Source organism: Penicillium hispanicum (assembly GCF_028827665.1).
Source record: "Penicillium hispanicum strain IBT 35686 chromosome Unknown utg000006l_segment0_segment0, whole genome shotgun sequence".
Taxonomy (NCBI): Eukaryota; Fungi; Ascomycota; class Eurotiomycetes; order Eurotiales; family Aspergillaceae; genus Penicillium; species Penicillium hispanicum.
Window position 1 is genome coordinate 756,521 of NW_026623198.1, and position 17,767 is coordinate 774,287.

General features: G+C 52.8%; 5 protein-coding genes across 5 annotated transcripts; 2 read left to right on the forward strand and 3 right to left on the reverse strand.

Annotated features, from left to right (window-relative positions):
• Nucleotides 1-13: 13 nt before the first annotated feature.
• Nucleotides 14-1,836, reverse strand: N7459_006649 (uncharacterized protein; the record flags this gene model as incomplete). Its single annotated transcript, XM_056945817.1, has 3 exons — nt 14-995; nt 1,060-1,491; nt 1,568-1,836. 3 exons carry the CDS (start codon nt 1,834-1,836, stop codon nt 14-16), a joined length of 1,683 nt encoding a protein of 560 aa, XP_056797816.1.
• A 1,947-nt stretch (nt 1,837-3,783) lies between these two features.
• On the reverse strand, nt 3,784-4,691 carry N7459_006650 (BTB/POZ domain-containing protein; the record flags this gene model as incomplete). Its single annotated transcript, XM_056945818.1, has 3 exons — nt 3,784-4,282; nt 4,339-4,494; nt 4,552-4,691. The coding sequence occupies 3 exons, from the start codon at nt 4,689-4,691 to the stop codon at nt 3,784-3,786; spliced, it is 795 nt and encodes a 264-aa protein (XP_056797817.1).
• Nucleotides 4,692-5,183: 492 nt separating this feature from the next.
• Nucleotides 5,184-5,486, reverse strand: N7459_006651 (uncharacterized protein; the record flags this gene model as incomplete). Its single annotated transcript, XM_056945819.1, has 1 exon — nt 5,184-5,486. One exon carries the CDS (start codon nt 5,484-5,486, stop codon nt 5,184-5,186), a length of 303 nt encoding a protein of 100 aa, XP_056797818.1.
• A 2,474-nt stretch (nt 5,487-7,960) lies between these two features.
• On the forward strand, nt 7,961-9,592 carry N7459_006652 (sugar transporter family protein; the record flags this gene model as incomplete). Its single annotated transcript, XM_056945820.1, has 3 exons — nt 7,961-8,152; nt 8,205-8,879; nt 8,945-9,592. 3 exons carry the CDS (start codon nt 7,961-7,963, stop codon nt 9,590-9,592), a joined length of 1,515 nt encoding a protein of 504 aa, XP_056797819.1.
• Nucleotides 9,593-10,956: 1,364 nt separating this feature from the next.
• Nucleotides 10,957-14,554, forward strand: N7459_006653 (GPI inositol-deacylase; the record flags this gene model as incomplete). Its single annotated transcript, XM_056945821.1, has 6 exons — nt 10,957-11,283; nt 11,369-11,521; nt 11,582-13,779; nt 13,834-13,999; nt 14,049-14,275; nt 14,326-14,554. 6 exons carry the CDS (start codon nt 10,957-10,959, stop codon nt 14,552-14,554), a joined length of 3,300 nt encoding a protein of 1,099 aa, XP_056797820.1.
• Between the last annotated feature and the right edge of the window lie 3,213 nt (nt 14,555-17,767).

Sequence of the window (17,767 nt, forward strand, 5' to 3'; positions counted from 1 at the left end):
TCTGATCCCCTTTTCATAACTGGTTAATGCCCCGACTCTGAATCAGAAGACGTGGATCGGAATATTTGTTCGGGTTTTCCTGAAGAAACTCCTTGCGCAGTCTGAAAACCACATGATGCAAAGCCGGGTTTTCGCGCATGGCCGCCCAGAACTGTTCAGAGCACACGTAGAAGAAGAGATCCAGGGTATCCGCAATAAAATTGATTAGCCAGGTCTGTAGCTCGTCCAGCTCGACTACCGAAGGGTCACTGAATGCCATTGTAGTGACATCCATAAGTGGTTCAAGTTGACAAAGACCTGGGTAAGAGTTCCAGGCTGCCTGGAGCTTCCTTGTGATCAAATGGATGAGATCGTCCATTTTGAAACGACGTGCCTGTAGATACAACCGACCTAACGAGATGATCTGCTTTTGGAGATTGTCAGAATCCCCAACGGCTTCCAGTTTCCACTGGCGCTGCATTCTGTAGCAATCACCAACTTCATACTGGACTTCTTCGTCGGTGGGTCTGTTATCTTTAGAATTGGATGTATGTGTTGGGAATGGCGCGTTGAGGGATACTAGGCGCGGCGAGAACTCCTTGTGGATGAGAAAGGACTGGATGTGCTCGGCCTCGGGGCGCCCTTGAATCTCCACCATGTCATGGAAGACGGCTAGAATCTCAACCGCTTCTTCCTTGTGGAGGAATATGTGTTCCAGGGCCATTCTCATGGTCAAATCGAAGATGGAGGTCTTCTCTTTCTCGTTGAAAGGGTTGACATCGAGTTCGTCCTCTATTTTTGGCTTCTGTTCACCAACGATGTCTCTGGAGCTGAATACCGTGTCCTGGTAACTCGGAAACGAAGGAAGCTGTGTCCTTCTCACAACAGCCGGATATATGTCGTTGGTATTTGCCACAGTTCGGTTCTTCTGCTCATTCCACGGGCCAGCATCGGACGATCGGCACGATTTCCCATAAGTCACATAGCTTAGAAACGATGAGCTTTCGCCAGGAAAGCTTAGATGGCTGATGCGGTCAGCGATAATCACCAGTTTGGTATTTCATAGATTCACCGACTTACCGAGATGCGGAGAAGGAAACACTGCGATGTTGCACCTTCTTCGGTGGCAAGACTGTCCCAGCTTCGAGTTCCATGGGGCCAGGCGGCGCACATTGACCTGCACGGGTATCAGAAGGTCTTTCTGCACGAGTAGCTACTGATTGGCTCGATCCAGGTTCATCATAATCGGAAGCTTCTCCCTGGAGATATATATCGGCCCCAATGGTATCTTCGTAACCCTCCGGCAGGACGAGAGACAAATTCTTTTTGCGTTTGCCCTTTGCCTGCATCTCCGTATTCGCCATGCTCTCCCAGAACTCCCATGTTGGATTCTGGTTGGCGATACGGTGAAGGGTCCGGAACAGCTTCGCATCGTTGCGCTTGCTATAGCTGGCGAATTCAGCGGGCACATCTTTTTCCAGCTGGAAGAGGTCGTTCAATTGCGTCCATCGACTAGGGAGATGTCAGCCAGGAGCACCTGTCATCTGGAACTCGGCCTCGCAATAACGACGAACAGCGGCAGACTTACTAACTGTTTCTTCCTGGTATGTAGATAGGGTAAACACGCTCGCTGAGAGGAGTCGTCCATTTTCCGTCTTCCGGGCGGGCCCCTTTAGGGCGACGATTCAAGTTCCTGGTCGATCCGAAGCCTTCTGGGATAATGACCGCTACCCAGAGGTCGGTCTTGTATTCTCGTTGGGAGTTTTTGAAGCGAACCAGGTATGTCTCGCCAGGTTCAAGCTCTTTGACGTCGCGGACATGCTTCAAGCCCTGCGTCAGTGGAGCGTAACTCGGCATCTTTTGGAAAGGCGTATAAAGCAAGGAAGGTATTCGGTCGGAATTTGCTGGTGGCAAGTCAGCTGAATGATCCTTATCCAGCCCAGGGAGCTATGCTAGTCAGGGTTCTCTCGGAGGGCAAAATCCAGATATCAGAAAAGAACTGTGTGAATTGACAATCTGAACTGTGACAAGCATCAGACCAGAGCCGCGACAGCTGGAAAGATGAGATGGAGCAAGCCAAAATATCATGAGGGTGTCTGGCTCTGGATCTTCCCCGAAGATAGCATATGAGGTTTTGGAACGCACTCACATTGATCAACCTGGTGGTCGATGTGGTGAGGTGGAAGTAGGAAAGATGGCGGTTTGGAGAAAAGAAGATGTTGCCGACTGCGGTTGTTGAGACAACTAGACCTGCTGTCACAAGTGAAAGGATATAACTGCAGCAAATTCAGAAGTCGTTTTCTGAAACCGAGAACCGGTGAGTGTTGGATTATTGGCGAGGCAAATGTCCAGGTCGCACTTGATGTGCAAAGTAGGATGCTCGTTGAGACGTGCTGAAAGACGTCTGGAAAACAGTGTCAACCTGAGATATTATCTCGGCTGAGATAACCCCAGGGGCAAAAAGAAGAAACAGGATATGCGAGAAGAAGTAGTCGGGGAAAGTTGTTTTGAATAGAGATAAATATAATGTTGGCAATGGAGATGAGGGTAAGGGGTGCAGCTTGGCTAAGCTAAACCTTGGCCTGTATGAGACTTGTGAGAAGTGGGATAACCAGATGTAAGGTGGACTGTAGAAAACGAGGGCTAGATGAAAATCACGTCCTGGGATAATTTCGAGAGATGGTGGTGAGACGAAAAAGATAGATTTGTGGTCACTGAAAAAATGCCTGGGGAAGGAAGGCAGATAAGACTGTTGACTGTAGGATCAATGATCATAGAACCTGTAGGGCGTGCAGAGAATGAAAGGAAAGATGCAAGGAGCAGGGATATTGGGGTTGTTAAGAGTAAAGACCACTTGTAAATCACGACGATGAGAAGTAGTTGTATGAAGGGGTCGAGCATACCTAGGAGGGCAGAGATTGGCTGGAAAGGAAATCTCAGGGGTGCTGGCAACGGTATCAAGTCGCAAAAAGTACTTGATAGGTGGATGATCTCATAAAATGGAGCCCGAGTAGCATTCAGGCAACGAGTAGTAGATATGGGGATTTCCAAGCTGATGTTGGTGAAAGAAAAAAATTGCAAGTAGAGGATCGCAGTCGGTTCTTCATAGTGAGAATGGGCACTGTCTTCTCGTCACCCAGGCATCAACAGATCAGGACCACTACGATAGCCAGAAATCTCGATATTATTACTGGAACCGCAGTGAGGAGGCCGGATTTCTCATTTCCTATTTCTCATCACCGACGGGCTTAGGGCCCAAATATCGCGGTCAAGATACCGCTTGGTCAAGGAGTGGAGACATAAAGTCACGAATTAACGCAGAAGCAGAGAGCCAATGCACACAGTATAAATGGAGATTGGGCTGAGGCTCAGCATATTGTCAGTGAGTGAAGATGTTGACCAACGCAAGTCACCGTACGCCAGGAGGTCCAATTAAAAAAAGAATAGGGTGGTTTCTTCAAACCATTCAATGGCGGCCAACCTCGAGAGAAGCGAACAAGTCAATTTGCTGTCAAAGCAAAACAATGAACTGATTCAAATGCATATTCGCAGTCAGATTGCCATTCTGGTTGAGATACGCATGCATCCCTGGTTCAATTTCAATCTCCGTGTCGCTTGATCTGAGACAAAGAAAAACGTGGCAACGAGACGACCGGTTAGAACAACCGCGGTGTCCGCTTGGCGCTGTTGAATAATAGTGTAAGCACTCATGACCAATAAGGTGCAAGAGAAATGATGGTCAGCAATCAAAGAGCTCGAAACGAAGCCGCAAAGAAAGCAAAGGAATGGGAAATCAGAAGGATCCTACCGGATCTCCGAGATGTCGTCCATGTGGTTGCACATTGCCACAAACAGGTCAAAAAAAAGCTTGCCACCAATCTCCATTTCCATCTGCATGGTTCCACTTCTCTTGAAGGTCTTGCGGCTTCGGATGATGAGGGCCAGGTAATGAGCGCGCAGTCGAGACTCCGAGTCCGGGGTGTTGTCATAGGCATACCGAGCAGATCGCAAGATCACATCGGCCGGGATTCCAATCTGAAGTCCCTGCTTGCGGAGAGCAATATGCTTCAGGTCTTCCAGACCGTATTTCTCTGCAGCGCAGTACACCACCGTATCCCGGAGCACGATACCCCCCACTCCAGGGTGAAAGAAGGTCGCCTCGCTCGACCCGCGGCCTCCGGTATGATGGATATCCTGAGCGTTCTCGAGCTGCCAAGAGTCACGACGCTTGCCATGCAACAGGCGTGGGTAGTAGTCTCCCTTGTACAAGAACTCCAGAATGCAAGACAGGACCTCGGGCTCCCTATGCCCCGTGTGAGCTAGACGGTCTCGTCCTCGGGGAAATGCCAACGGACTCACTCGTCGGGCAAAGCAAGTTGTTTCGCGCCGTCTTCCAGAAACTTCTCCTTCAGAACGGCGCGAAAGTAGGGCGAAATCGACATGACATCCTCATGCGCAGCAAAAAGGCGCTGGTCGCGGCCCACCACCATGGTGATGATGGGACTGGTCAGTGCACTACAACGGTGATCTATTAGCCTTTTCGGGATCCAGGGCATTCATTCAAGACTTTACCACCTTCCCGACGACGGGTTGTCCACTTTGTCATCGACTTTCTGCTGCATCTTCTCCTTCGCCTGTCCGTCGTACTTCTTCTTCGCAGCCTTGACGGTCTTTCCCGCCCGGCTCTTCGAGGAAAAGGAGCGCTTGAACATGTCGGCAATCCAATTTCAATCCCTACCTGCGGAGGAAACCTGGACGATCAGAAGGAGCGATACGAGTTGGTCAAAAGAGAGAATAATCGACGCTGCGGATCACACAAGTGAGACCGAGTCTTGGAAGCCTCCGAAACAGTTTCCCCGTATCATCAAGAGACAGGAAAAGACAGATCTCGGATGACGGCTTTGCATTCGCGAGTCACAAGAACTCACGGCGCGGTTGTCGACTCGGGCAGGCGTGGAAGAAAGAAGACGAAGAGGGGAGACGAGCGCTATTTAAGACACGGGGTCAGGTGATATCCAGTGCAGGTGCCACCGTCATGAGGCGCAGGCCAAGTCTGCCGAATCGCAATCTGCCTGGCGTCGTTGTCAACCTGCGTCGGCGATGCGGCGCTTAGCGCAGGCGCCGGATTGGCTGCGTCGATGATCGGCGTTGGCGTATGCACATGCGCGTTGGTTCTGCCTGATGTCTACCCCGATTGGCGGGCCCTACAGATGATAAGGCGGGTTGAAGCTGACCTTACGAGGTGTGCGCTGAGTACCCAAGCTTGCATCATGCTGGTCATGTCCAACGCTTACCCGATACGTCCCATCCTCGCCTGCGAGGAGCATAACGTGCGAGTACCGCGCCTTCTTCTCCTCGGAACATACATTATAGGCTTTGCCTCCGGGCCTCGTGGGACTTCCGTGATCTTGTCGCGTCTTCTCTTCGGAGGGGTGAAGGGTTGGCAAATCTAGAGTCAGCCTGTTGAAATCACTCTCATCCAACACAATATCACTCATCGTGAGCATGGCGAGTCCCATTAAAGCAACAGTGAAGACCCCTTGCTTTCTATATATTATAAGCCAGCGATGCTCTCAGGTCCAAATCCATTGGTATATAATCATCGTCGGGAAGGGATGCCGAACATTCGCAAGATCTTACGCATAATTAGGGGCATGATTGAGTCGGGGTGACGAGGACAGCGTAAGATTGCAGTTCATGGATGTGGCCAATTGTAGCTTCTTGTCCCGTTCGGATGGTTCCTAGAAAAGTAAGAACTGAGACAAGAGGACGCCGGAACGAGAAAGCAGTCCGTAACAGATGCCCTTTTTGGTAATCCTGAAAATCAGACAATATTAAATTTGAAGATAAGTTGTGGCCCCAAGCGAATCAGAATACTTCAATTCTTGAAAATTCCATTAGGAATCTCCGTTGCACAGGACCCTGAATTGCATGGAGGCAAGTGTGAGTAACTGCAAGACCATCATTTTATAAACTTCCCCCTAATCGCGAAGCATCGCATCTTGTCCCATCTTGGAGCCGGGCAGCAACACCATTTTCTTATCGCTTCAGTGTTCGAGGCGATATGTATAGTCACCATCTGCTATTATTGAAGAGGACCTCAATAAGACATCTTATTTCGATGGTTACTGGTGATGGGGACCCAGAGGAGAGGGAGGAGATTACTAGGAATCCCTTGTCTATGAGCATTGTTCAAAATTGAGGATTTCTCAGTTTGCCGGGCGACAACCAGGGTTGTTCTAATAGAGAATATTCCTCGGTCGGGCAATCTGCCGAGCTTTCTGTGGATTTCTCATGGCCGGCAAGATTCGGAAGTGCCTTGCAGCCGCGGATATCGTGAAGTAAGTGACTGGCTCGGCGTTATTGCGAGAAGCTTTATGTTAATTTCAGAGCATCAAGTCACCCGCAGCCAAGAAAGTCAGTCTTCATCTCGGATCTTGTCATGGGTTTGGAGGTTCGGGGTACACGCGGGGGGAAATCGCCAAGACAGACATCGATGGGGGCCAGAATCAATTTCGTAGGGCGAGCTTGGCTAGCGTGGTTGCCATTGCCTCTCGATATTATTCTGCACGGCCGTCGGCTTTCTCTCAGCTTCGGTAGACAAAATCCTGCCGGTGAGCACTTTGGTAGTTGTGGGTTGTGTAGGACTTTCCTAGTCCATTTCCCGCTACTATCACGCTGTCAGATCACCGGGTTTTCCTTTGGAAGCTCGTGATACATCACGGTATCGGTCAACGTCCGAAAGTGTGATTGAGCCACACAGCGCCTCCCGAGAAGGCAAACCATATGTCGCCAAGCTTCATCCCCCGGACCGCCGAGACTCGGATGAAAGGTTAATTCTTGAATTCTCCGGAGTCGCCCTATGTAAGAGCCTCGTGGGCTCGCGTTTACAGTTCCCGGGCCGGGGAGGGGAATGCTAATTAGTCGGCCCCCCAAACCGAGGTCGGCTCATTGGACTCATCCGACGCGATTTGCAGTGTGAGTAGCCGAGTGACCGGTCGCCGAAAGTAGACTAAATCGGTAACTTGCCGCAAACCCCTCGAGGCCGATGTAGACCGATGAGCCAATCAAGGCAAGGCGGCACTGGTAGTAGCAAGCCACTATCTCCCGTCATCTCTGGTGCCCAAAACAGAGTGGGTCGTGGGGCCCCAAGTGGATGGTGGCTTCTTGGAGCTCCGCATCCCCGCAGTCTGGGCAGGTCAAGCGTGGAGTAAGTCTGGCCCGGGATGTTGGCGCAACACCATAACGGTCAACATTCGCATACGAGGATTGAGTCGGGAAGAGTCCGTATTGGCTTAGATCATTGGCGGATAGTCGCCGAGAAGGACGGTCTCCGAATGTGACGTCGGTTGCCAGGGGCCAAAGAGGTCAATATTGTACCCTGAGACTGCAAAGGATTTTGGAGCCACGGGAGAATAATTCGACCTGCCGGCGAATACAGCCAATCCGGGCTGGCCGCTTGCGAAGTCTATAGACAGCTCGAGTCGAGTGGGGGTGCTGGGAGGAGACGGTTTGGGACATTCTTTGTCGTGTGTCATTGGCGGACCACCGTGGACAAAAGGACCACTACCGAGTGTCAGCGCGCGTCTAGCGTAGGAAACCAGTCCAGGAGGGGACTGGCTGTATAGGGGGCCTTTCCCCGATCTGGGGACTTCCAACCCCGGAGTGCAAAGATCGGCGCCCGAAGGTGGGTTCGCCCTTCATCATTATCATTCGCGCCCGTCCCCGACTTCATGGTGACTCGTGGACACAGGCGAATAGGAAGCTTCGCTCTTCCCTGCGGGGTCGGACGGGTCGAGAGGGAGCAGAACGATGGACCAGGTCGTTTCTGGAGAAGGGAGAGAGATCGAGAGCGAGGGTGGTATTTAAGTCACGCTGCCCTCCCCTTTCTAGTCAATCCTCTTTGCGCCCTCTCTCACCGCTGTACTGCACGCTCTGAGGCTCTCGTTCTCGGCCTCTCCAACTCCCGAGTGCAGCGATCATGACTGAATCCCACGAGAAAACTCACCCCGCGGCGGCGCCCGCTGCGTCCTCGCCGGACGTCGAGGAACACATGAGCATCGGGCGCTATATTGTGACTCGCATTCCCAGTCTAGTGCCGCCGATGAACCCTGCCCCAAACCCCATCAAAGCGCTCACACTGCTCAACCGCCAGCAATGGCTGTTCTTCTCGGTACGTCCTACTGACCACAATATCCAGAAGAAAGACTAATGGTTTGTGTCAGGTCGCCTTCGTCGGATGGACATGGGATTCCTTTGACTTCTTCAGCGTGTCTCTGACGACGACCGAGCTGGCCGAGACCTTCAATACCTCCGTCACCCAGATCACATGGGGCATTACGCTGGTGTTGATGCTGCGGTCCGTTGGCGCAATCACCTTCGGAATCGCAGCAGATCGTTGGGGCCGGAAATGGCCATTCATCTTCAACCAGTTTCTCTTTATTGTTCTTGAGCTAGGCGCTGGTTTCTGCCAGACCTACCAGCAATTCTTGGCCTGTCGGGCTCTGTTTGGCATTGCCATGGGAGGTCTCTACGGGAATGCCGCGGCCACCGCGCTCGAGGATTGCCCCCCCGAAGCTCGCGGTATCATATCCGGTCTGCTGCAACAGGGTTATGCGTTTGGGTATCTCCTGGCAACGGCATTCGCCCGCGGCCTGGTCGGTACCACGTCACACGGCTGGCGACCGCTATATTGGTTTGGCGCTTGTCCTCCCGTTCTGATCATTCTCTTCCGTCTGTGTCTGCCAGAGACGGAGACCTTCCGAAAACGCCAGGCGACGCGCGAGGAGGTGCGTGGTGGAGTCGCTGCCTCCTTCATGTCGGAGGGCCAGGTCGCGTTGAAGCGTCACTGGCTGCTGTTGATTTACCTGGTCTTGCTCATGGCTGGGTTCAACTTCATGGTAAGTATCTTCTACGAGAGGGCATGTGAAAGGATCGCTAATCTGTGCTCTCCCCCCGTCTGTAGTCCCACGGCTCTCAGGATCTCTACCCGACAATGCTAGAGAACCAGTTCAATTTCTCCAAGAACGCGGTGACCGTCACGCAAGTCGTCGCCAACCTGGGTGCGTTGACCGGTGGTACTCTTTGCGGATGGGCGAGTCAGATCTTTGGCCGTCGATTCTCCATCATCGCAATCAGCATTGTCGGTGGTGCCCTGCTCTACCCGTACACGTTCGTCACCAACCACTCCATCATGGCGGCAGCCTTCTTTGAGCAGTTCATGGTGCAGGGCGCTTGGGGCGTGATCCCCATCCATCTAATGGAGCTATCCCCCGGTCCCATCCGCACCTTTGCGGTGGGTACGGCCTACCAGCTGGGCAACCTGGTATCGTCAGCCAGCTCGACGATTGAGTCCACTATCGGCGAGCGCTTCCCGCTCCCTCCCTCCAAGGCAGCCGCCCACCGCTACGAGTACGGCAAAGTCATCTGTATCTTCATGGGTTGCGTCTTTGCCTATACGATTCTAATCACCCTGGCCGGTCCGGAGCGTCTGGGTCGCAATTTCGATGCCGAGCACGACGCCGATCTGGCGGTGGTCGCGGCCCACCGCGGCATGGACCCGACTTCCGGCGAGAGCGACCTTGAAAAGGCCACCGCATCGCAGCGGGAGTAATGAGGACGATTATTTATTGGATATGTTTTTCTTGACGAGTTGAGGATCTCTTGATACCCATGTGACGTGCGACGATGGTTCAGATATTACTGTGGCCATGTATGGTGAGAACCGCTCCACCTTGCTCATTAGAGGGTCGTTGGCTTTTGGAAACCCCATCAGACCCACAAATGTCACAAATTCTTTTCTTTTGGCTGTATGTATCCGAATACCGCACGGGGTAGAAGGTAATCCACTAAGAGCGAGTCTGTGGTTAGCAGATGTCTCACAGGTTGATTCACTCCAAAGACAGCACCGAGCACCGGATCTGAATCTGCTTAATTATGATTGAAGCTCATCCCGACCATCTGGCCGATCCACGGGTTAAGGGTTTCTTCATGTCCAGCGTACAAGGGTGAAGAAGAGGAAGAGAAGGGTGTACCTACCTATAGCCTGACGTGGGTTCAAGAGGTTGACGAGGTGAAAGACAGATGGCATCTTTTAGGTCGGCAGACAACCCCGCACTCGACCAGGGATCTCTGGCTTGGATTCATGCTTGTCCAGAAGTATGCCATGGTTAATGACGTCCGTGTGGGCACAAGCATTAGGAAGCCAGGGTCGATCCCTGTTGGTAGTAGATGCAACAGGGTCATCGTGTGTAGAATCTAGGGATGAGGGAGCAACTACAGAATCACAATCTACCTTGACGAGACTTGCGTTCGGCTACAGATCAAAGACTAGAAATGGCAGGTTCTCCATCAGGTTGGTGTTGAGGATTTTGCCTTTTTCGTACGCGTCCTGTCGTTACTATATAACTAGTAACTTTCCCATGAGGCAGTCTTGACCTAAATTCGATGGTTGGTTATATGGTTGCCTAACGTGAAAAGATCGCGGGGGGAAAGGCTAGATCGAGTTTAGACGGTCGGTGAATGCAACATCTAGATCGCAACGGCAGAGATAAGCACGGAGTTGTTTGGCGCGTCCCAGAACGGCCCGACTCGATGTCGATTACCATTCCCGGCCTTGCACTGGTGTAAGCTTGGGAACTCACGGGCCCTGCAGGGACACACGAGTCGGTGCACAAGTAGGGACGTAGACAACCTTAGAACCTAGAGCGTCCTGACGGTTCGATTTCCAATCCTCGCTTCTCCACAGCCAACATCCAGGGACCCCCAAGGCGCTCTTTTTTTTTCCCTCCTTCCCTAACGCCAAGTCTCTGCACCCGCCAGAGCCGCCCAACCACAACTTACCCTCCAAACCTTCTAGAGCCTCCCTTTCCTCGCATTCCTCCCCTTCCCCCCTTCCCTCCATTCGGCCGTGCGAGCTCGTCCCTGTGCCAAGCCAAGATTCCCCCTGCTGGATGAGTCCCGACTCCGCCTCCTCCAATGCACAGACGCTCGTCTGGCTCCCCTGTCGCGGACGACACTGAAGATTCCCCGACTCGACCTCCAGACGACCATGGCTCCAATGCCATCGAGACGCCCAACGATAAGTCCCGGTCGCAGATAGCTAGACACGGCACCAGTTTCGACCTCCGCCGCGACAACGGCTGCTCGACACCGCGCTCGCGGAACTCGAGCCTGTGGCGCACTCCCTCCATCCAGCCCTTCAACGATACCAAAACCATGCCATTGGGCTCTCCGCGCCTTCCGATGGAGGCTCCCTCCCCCCGAGGGTCGTCGCGCACGCCAGTTCCGCCAGCGCAGTCCCTGGTCCTGCTCCATCCTCACGGCCTTCACCACCTTCGCCGCCGTCGCGTTTCTGATCTCGATTGTTCGCTCGTTTACCGATCGCCAGGTGGGCGAGGATGGCTGCGGAGTGCCCATGATGAGCCCGACCTTTATCCGGATGCTGGAGTTCGACACGGAACATACGCGCTTTGCGAGCAAGTACAACCTGTTTCTCTACCGGGAGGAGGGCGTCGATCCGTACACGCCGGATAACATCGGGGTAAGGTTTCTGGTTCTGGTATCAGAGAGGTGGAAGGGTTTCTCAGCTGACACTTTTTAGTTGAATGGGGTCCCAGTGCTATTCCTCCCAGGCAACGCAGGCAGTTACCGACAGGTGCGGTCCCTGGCGGCCGAAGCCTCACGACACTACTACGACGTCGTCCGACACGACGAGGACCGGCACGCCGCCGGAACGCGCAGTTTAGACTTCTTCATGGTGGATTTCAACGAGGATATGGCGGCGTTCCATGGGCAGACGTTGTTGGATCAGGCGGAATATGTGAACGAGGCGATTTCGTACATCCTCTCCCTTTATCACGACCCACGACGCACTCGACGAGATCCGGGGCTACCAGATCCCAGCGCGGTGATTTTGATCGGGCACTCCATGGGTGGAATTGTTGCGCGGACGGTCTTGACCATGGCGAATTACCAGGCTAACTCGGTCAACTCGATCATTACCATGTCTGCACCACACGCGAAACCGCCCGTCTCTTTTGACTCCGATATCGTCCATACCTACAAACAGATCAACGACTACTGGCGCGAGGCATACTCCCAGACATGGGCCAACAATAACCCGCTCTGGCATGTGACACTCATCTCAATCGCGGGCGGTGCGCGCGACACCGTGGTCCCGTCCGACTATACCAGTATCTCATCCCTCGTTCCCGAGACTCACGGATTCACGGTGTTCACGTCGTCCATTCCTGATGTGTGGATTGGTGTGGATCATCTGTCGATCACTTGGTGTGACCAGTTCCGGAAAGCGATCATCAAGTCCTTGTTTGAGATCATCGATGCCCGGCGCCCGACTCAAACCAAGCCGAGGGCAGAGCGCATGCGCGCACTCAAGCGGTGGTATCTGACTGGTTTGGAGTCGGTCGCCGAACGAACGCTTTCGCAGAAAGAGCCCAACACCCTGCTTACTCTTGAGGATAACGCCAACACAATTTTGGCTCAGGGCCAGCGGCTTATCATGGATCAATTGGGTCGACAGCATGGCCCGGACGTCCGCCTCTTACCAATTCCTCCCCAAGGTGTCGCTGGCAAGAAGTTCACCCTTCTGACAGATCAAGCCATCAGTGCCCAGGGTAACATCGAAGTGCTTTTTTGCAGTGTGTTCCCTCTGAGCAATGGCCGCTCGACCGTCTTCTCTATGAACCTCGATTTCTCTGGAGGCACTGTGGGGTCAACTCGATTGGCCTGTAAGAGCGCCGCTGAGGATGTCATTCACCTGCCTGCTTCGACTCGTGCGTCGCAACAGGCCTACGATCGTGTTCCGCCATTCTCGTACCTCCAGTATGATCTGGAGGGCCTTGCAGAGCATCAATTTGTGGCTGTTGTGGACAAGGCCAATGTTCCCACTTCGGGGTTTTTGGTGGCAGAGTTCTCAGATAGCTCAGACTCGATGATTCGTGCCAAGGTGGGGTTGGGCAGTTTGTTGGGTGCAGGCATGAAGATGCGGCTCCCGGCCAACCGGCCTATGCTCACCGAGGTGAAAATTCCGGCCCTGCACTCCAGTCTTCTGGACTACCGCCTGAAAATTATCTGGCACCCCCAGAAGAATGAGCTCTTTGCTCCACTCTTGAGGCAGTCCATTTCGGATCCACATGAGTCCAAGTTCTTCGTGAATGTGAACGAGGTCAATGTCAACCTCCATGGTTTGGCACCCTTCATGCCGCCTCCCCTCCGTGAGCAGGCCGCTCAGGCTGGTGTATCATTCCAGCTATGGACTGACCCTACTGCCGGTTCGACAGTGGACATCTCACTGCAGGTGGACATCACCAGCAGCCTGGGCGAGCTAGTGATGCGGTATCGCACCATTTTTGCCGCGTTTCCGCTGCTTGTTGTGGCTCTTGTGCTCCGCAAGCAGTTCCAGATCTATGATGAGACTGGCTACTTCATCCCATTCACCGATGGTCTCGACCGAGCGTTGCGGTCATCTCTCCCCATCTTGTTGCTGGCCATGTCTCTGCTGGCGTCTTCCCTAGCCACCTCTAAAGCTCTTCCCCAGTCCGATGACCCCTTTCATTGGCGAACTAACTCTACTGAGACTCCGGTCGACTTCACGAAAAATGACCTTCTTCTGGGCTCCCAGGATGCGTTCTTCTGGTTTCTTGTTCCGATCTTTGGAATCATCAGCGTTGGCGTTTGTGTCTTGGTGAATTATGTTGCGTTGGTTATCGTCAACGTCTTCTCCCTGGTATATGGGGCTGTGAACAGCAAGTCGGGCTACATTCGACGCGAGGACAGAGGGTGAGCACTTTCTTCTGAGTTTTCGGTTCATCAAGGGCTTGATTAACGAGACAGAAATCTACCAATATTCAGTTCTCCCACGCCTCGGCGACGTATGATCCACACAGCTATCCTGTTGCTTCTGGTTTCGACAATCATCCCTTACCAGTTTGCATACATGGTCGCTTGTATTGTGCAGCTGGCGACGTCTGTTCGGGCACAGTGGCATGCGAAAGAAACCGTACGGCCCTCTCCCTCGTTTTTCTAGTGACCAGAGCTAACTGCAACAGAAATCCACGCCTCATCTGAACTTCGACAACTACGCCCACTCTATTTTGATTCTTATGCTATGGATCTTACCGATCAATGTCTTGGTTCTACTTGTCTGGGCCCATAACCTTGTGGTACACTGGTTCATGCCCTTCTCGTCCCACCACAACGTCTTATCGATCATGCCCTTCCTCCTTCTCGTCGAGACAATGACTAGTGGTGCAATGATTCCACGCATCACGACTCGGTATGTCCTTTCTGGTTGCTCTCCCATGGTATCCAAGCTGATCCTCGCAGGTTCAAACACGTAACCTCAATAATCTTCTTCGCCATCGCCATCTACTCAGCAGTATACGGCGTGACCTACGCCTACCTCCTCCATCACCTTGCCAACCTCCTCGCGGCTTGGTTTGTCGGTATTTATCTAGTCGGCAACAACTTCTCTCCACGCCGACTGTGGCGCATCATCGACGGTGATGAGCTCCCATCTGAATCAGGAAGCCGCCACGTCAAGAAGAAACCGTGAGCCTAGGGAAGAGAAATATTAATCATGTTTTGTGTTTTTGTTACCTCTGATTCGGAGTTGCGCATCTGGGACTGGAGTTTGAGCGTTATTCCCCCCTTTTTTTGGTACAGACAGACCAGGACGAACCCGCCGTGTCACCTCCGTCGGTGCCCGCTGGGCACAGGCAGGAAGCACATCACCGAGCCTGTATCGTCGTGTTGGGTTCATTTCCAGCTCCCCTTCAGAAGCTTTGGTCATGTGTCGAAATCTGCCTGTGTGTACTCTTCGATACCACGTCGAACTCACCCCCACCTCCATCGCATCCATCATCTCGTCGAAGACAACCCCTCGCCCAGCTCCTTGGCTCGCTCCCGAGGACTGCGAGACCGCTCGACACTTGCTACACCAGGGCCTGGACTTCGATCTCCGAGCCATCTGGATCTCTTGTGTATATACCTCGAGTGTTTCCGCATTCTTCGTGTCCTGTTCTTTGCGTATTTTCTTCCTCTTCTGTTCCTCTCTTGTTCTTCCTGATTTGGACATAGATTTTGGTGTGCCGTGCTGGGCGGGTGCCGGACTGGGCGGACTTGTATGCGTTTTGATGGTGACTGATAGATCCGTTTATTACACATCCTAATCGCCTCCATCCATCCGTTTCTCTGTTGTATTCCGTAGTTGATGCAGCCGATTTCCTCCCATTAGACCAGCTGTACGACGGTGGTACTGTTGTCATTGTGGCTGTGGACAAGCCGATGTCGCCGTTGTTGATTCCTATTCAGCTCCGTATTCCGAAGTAGATCAAGCTATCTAGTCTGTTGTACGGGAGTATAGATTCATGTTGCTATACAGGAGTACTAATAGCACCAGCCTATAGCAGAGAAATAGCTGCTAGCGCCGTAGATATATAGAAATCCCGGGTGCGTGTACTTCCATCGCGTCCACCCGTCCGTCCAAAGCGAGCGCCAAAAAAGCACTGCATACATCGGATTGAACCCGAGTCAGGCCAGCCCGCCACAGCATACCAGTCTACCACGGCCAATACCCATCACCCAGGCGCCGAGACATGTCTGTCCTCCGGAGGGGAAGAGCGGTGGTGATAGGTTCCTGCACACCACGCGTCCCCCTTTCCTTTTTTTTTTTTTTCTACGCCAATCCCAGATGATATGTCGATTGGTTTAGGGCGCTGTTGGGCTATGTATCAGGGCTTGAGGCCTGTGCGCGTACGCAGGAAGGGGGGGCACGCAACAACAGAAGAGAAAGGGGGCTGGTGTCTGATAACATACTATCGTCCTAGGTTTTAATAGAGCAAGTCCACGTTGAAAAGGAAAAATTGAGATATGTACCGGACTATTTATTCTCGGGATACGATATTTCGATCCGCAGTCTCGAAAGGCAACTACTACATGTACTGGAGGGCGCACTACAGTCGATACTCACCGTACTAACGGAGATCTACCCCAGATTCGCAAATCGCCACGAACAAGAAAAGGCGAGTGGGTACTTTGGCCCCGTCAGCCGCTCTTCACGCCAAACGGCGTGAAGGAAGGGCGGGAGATGGGAGACGCGAGATGGGGCGAGATAAGGCAGCCGCAGCCCCATAGAAGAGACGACTGGGGCGGCGCATGAAGCTGCCATGCGGATCCACCTCCCGAACCCTCAAATCCGACATCCCAGCCCTACTGGCAGCAGCTTCGGAGATGTATTGGATGCGTCGCCGAGGCCGGAAATCATGATTTCGTCTCGACGTCAGCGTGACTGCGCCGGTGGCGGATAACATCTCGGGTTGGCGCCACAGCGACGCTGGGAGAACAAATAAAGGTCCGGAAGAGTGACAAATTATGGCTTGAGCCTTCTTTAGCTTTCTTCTGGATTGTTTAGTCGCCGGCTAAAGGCCGGAGAGTCGGAAGCGACGGCGAGGGTTGGATCACGGCGCGGCCGATGGACAATGTCCATTGAATGAGCCAGAGTTTGGGTCGGGCAGAAGATGAATCCGCTTTTGGTGGCCGAACCAGATAAAAGGCTGAAAAGTATAATGGGCAACCATACTTGGATGGGTAGAGGAAAGCAAAGTCAGACTGCGAGGGCCGAGAAGTCGCCAAAGTTGGGGAGGTGACAGACTTCCAGACCCACCGGGCGCTGGTCCCGATTGCGTTTCGCCATCGGCTTTTCGCGGGGGATAAGGGATGGCGCGATAAGGGTTAAGGTCCGGAGTGCTGCAAGGGAAGAAAAAAACTCATTTCTTCTAAATTGCCGGTATGGGGCTAGCAGGTAAGCAAGTTCTGCAACCTCGAAGAGCAGAGTGTGGCAGATGGAGGAGGGAGTGAGGATGGGACAAAGTACATACATACATGTGTCTGTCCTCGCCCGCGATAAGCGATAAGGGGGCGAAGCGGTGAAGCCAGGACAAAAAAAAAAAGAAAAAGCGGTCTCCAGACTACTCAGCCCTCGTAGCCACCTTGCCTGCACCCCTGGATACCGAGGCCGTGATGCCCGGGGTGGAGGTCGGGCCATGGATCGAGGGAATCAAAACCTCCCTCCGTGGACGCCTGAACAGAATCAGTTATTTGCTCGGAGCCGTGTCGGTCGAGCCTGCAGGTCTTACTATCTGTTTCTTAATTGAGAATCGTAAATCCGTTTCACCAGGTTATTGGGTTCCATTTGATTTAGGTTTGTTCTTATTCCCATACTTACACGCTGTATCATTGCTTACAGCTTGTCCTGTCTGGGATGCGGCGACTAAGCCAACCGCGGGGGCCTGAAAGAATCATTCATATCCGGACAAAAATAGCAGTTTTCAGCCTTGAATTCGTCCCCGTTGACGGGTTCAAATAACTAGAAATAATCGGGTTCTTTCTCGAAATAGCTGGATCGCGGGTCAATGATTGGATCCAACGGCCGGAATGAGACTGCGCCACCCGATCATCACAGTGGCAAACAAAAAAATAGTTGTGTCCTCTACTGTCAGTAGTACATACGAATTACTAGTAGTAATCACTATGCCTCTAGGGGGGCTACAGTAGAGGATGTACTGCGTTGCATATTTCATGCCCCGGACTGACCCCCTGTAGAGCGGGCTAGGCTGATACTGCATGTGCGGCAGACGATAGGGTCTCGAGCCTCCTTGATAGCGGCTAAAAGCAGAAAAAAATATTTTTTTTACGTGGTCAAGGAGTGTCAGCAGAGAAGAATCTGACAAGAATCAGAAACGGGAGTGAAAGAAGGGATTGTCATCAG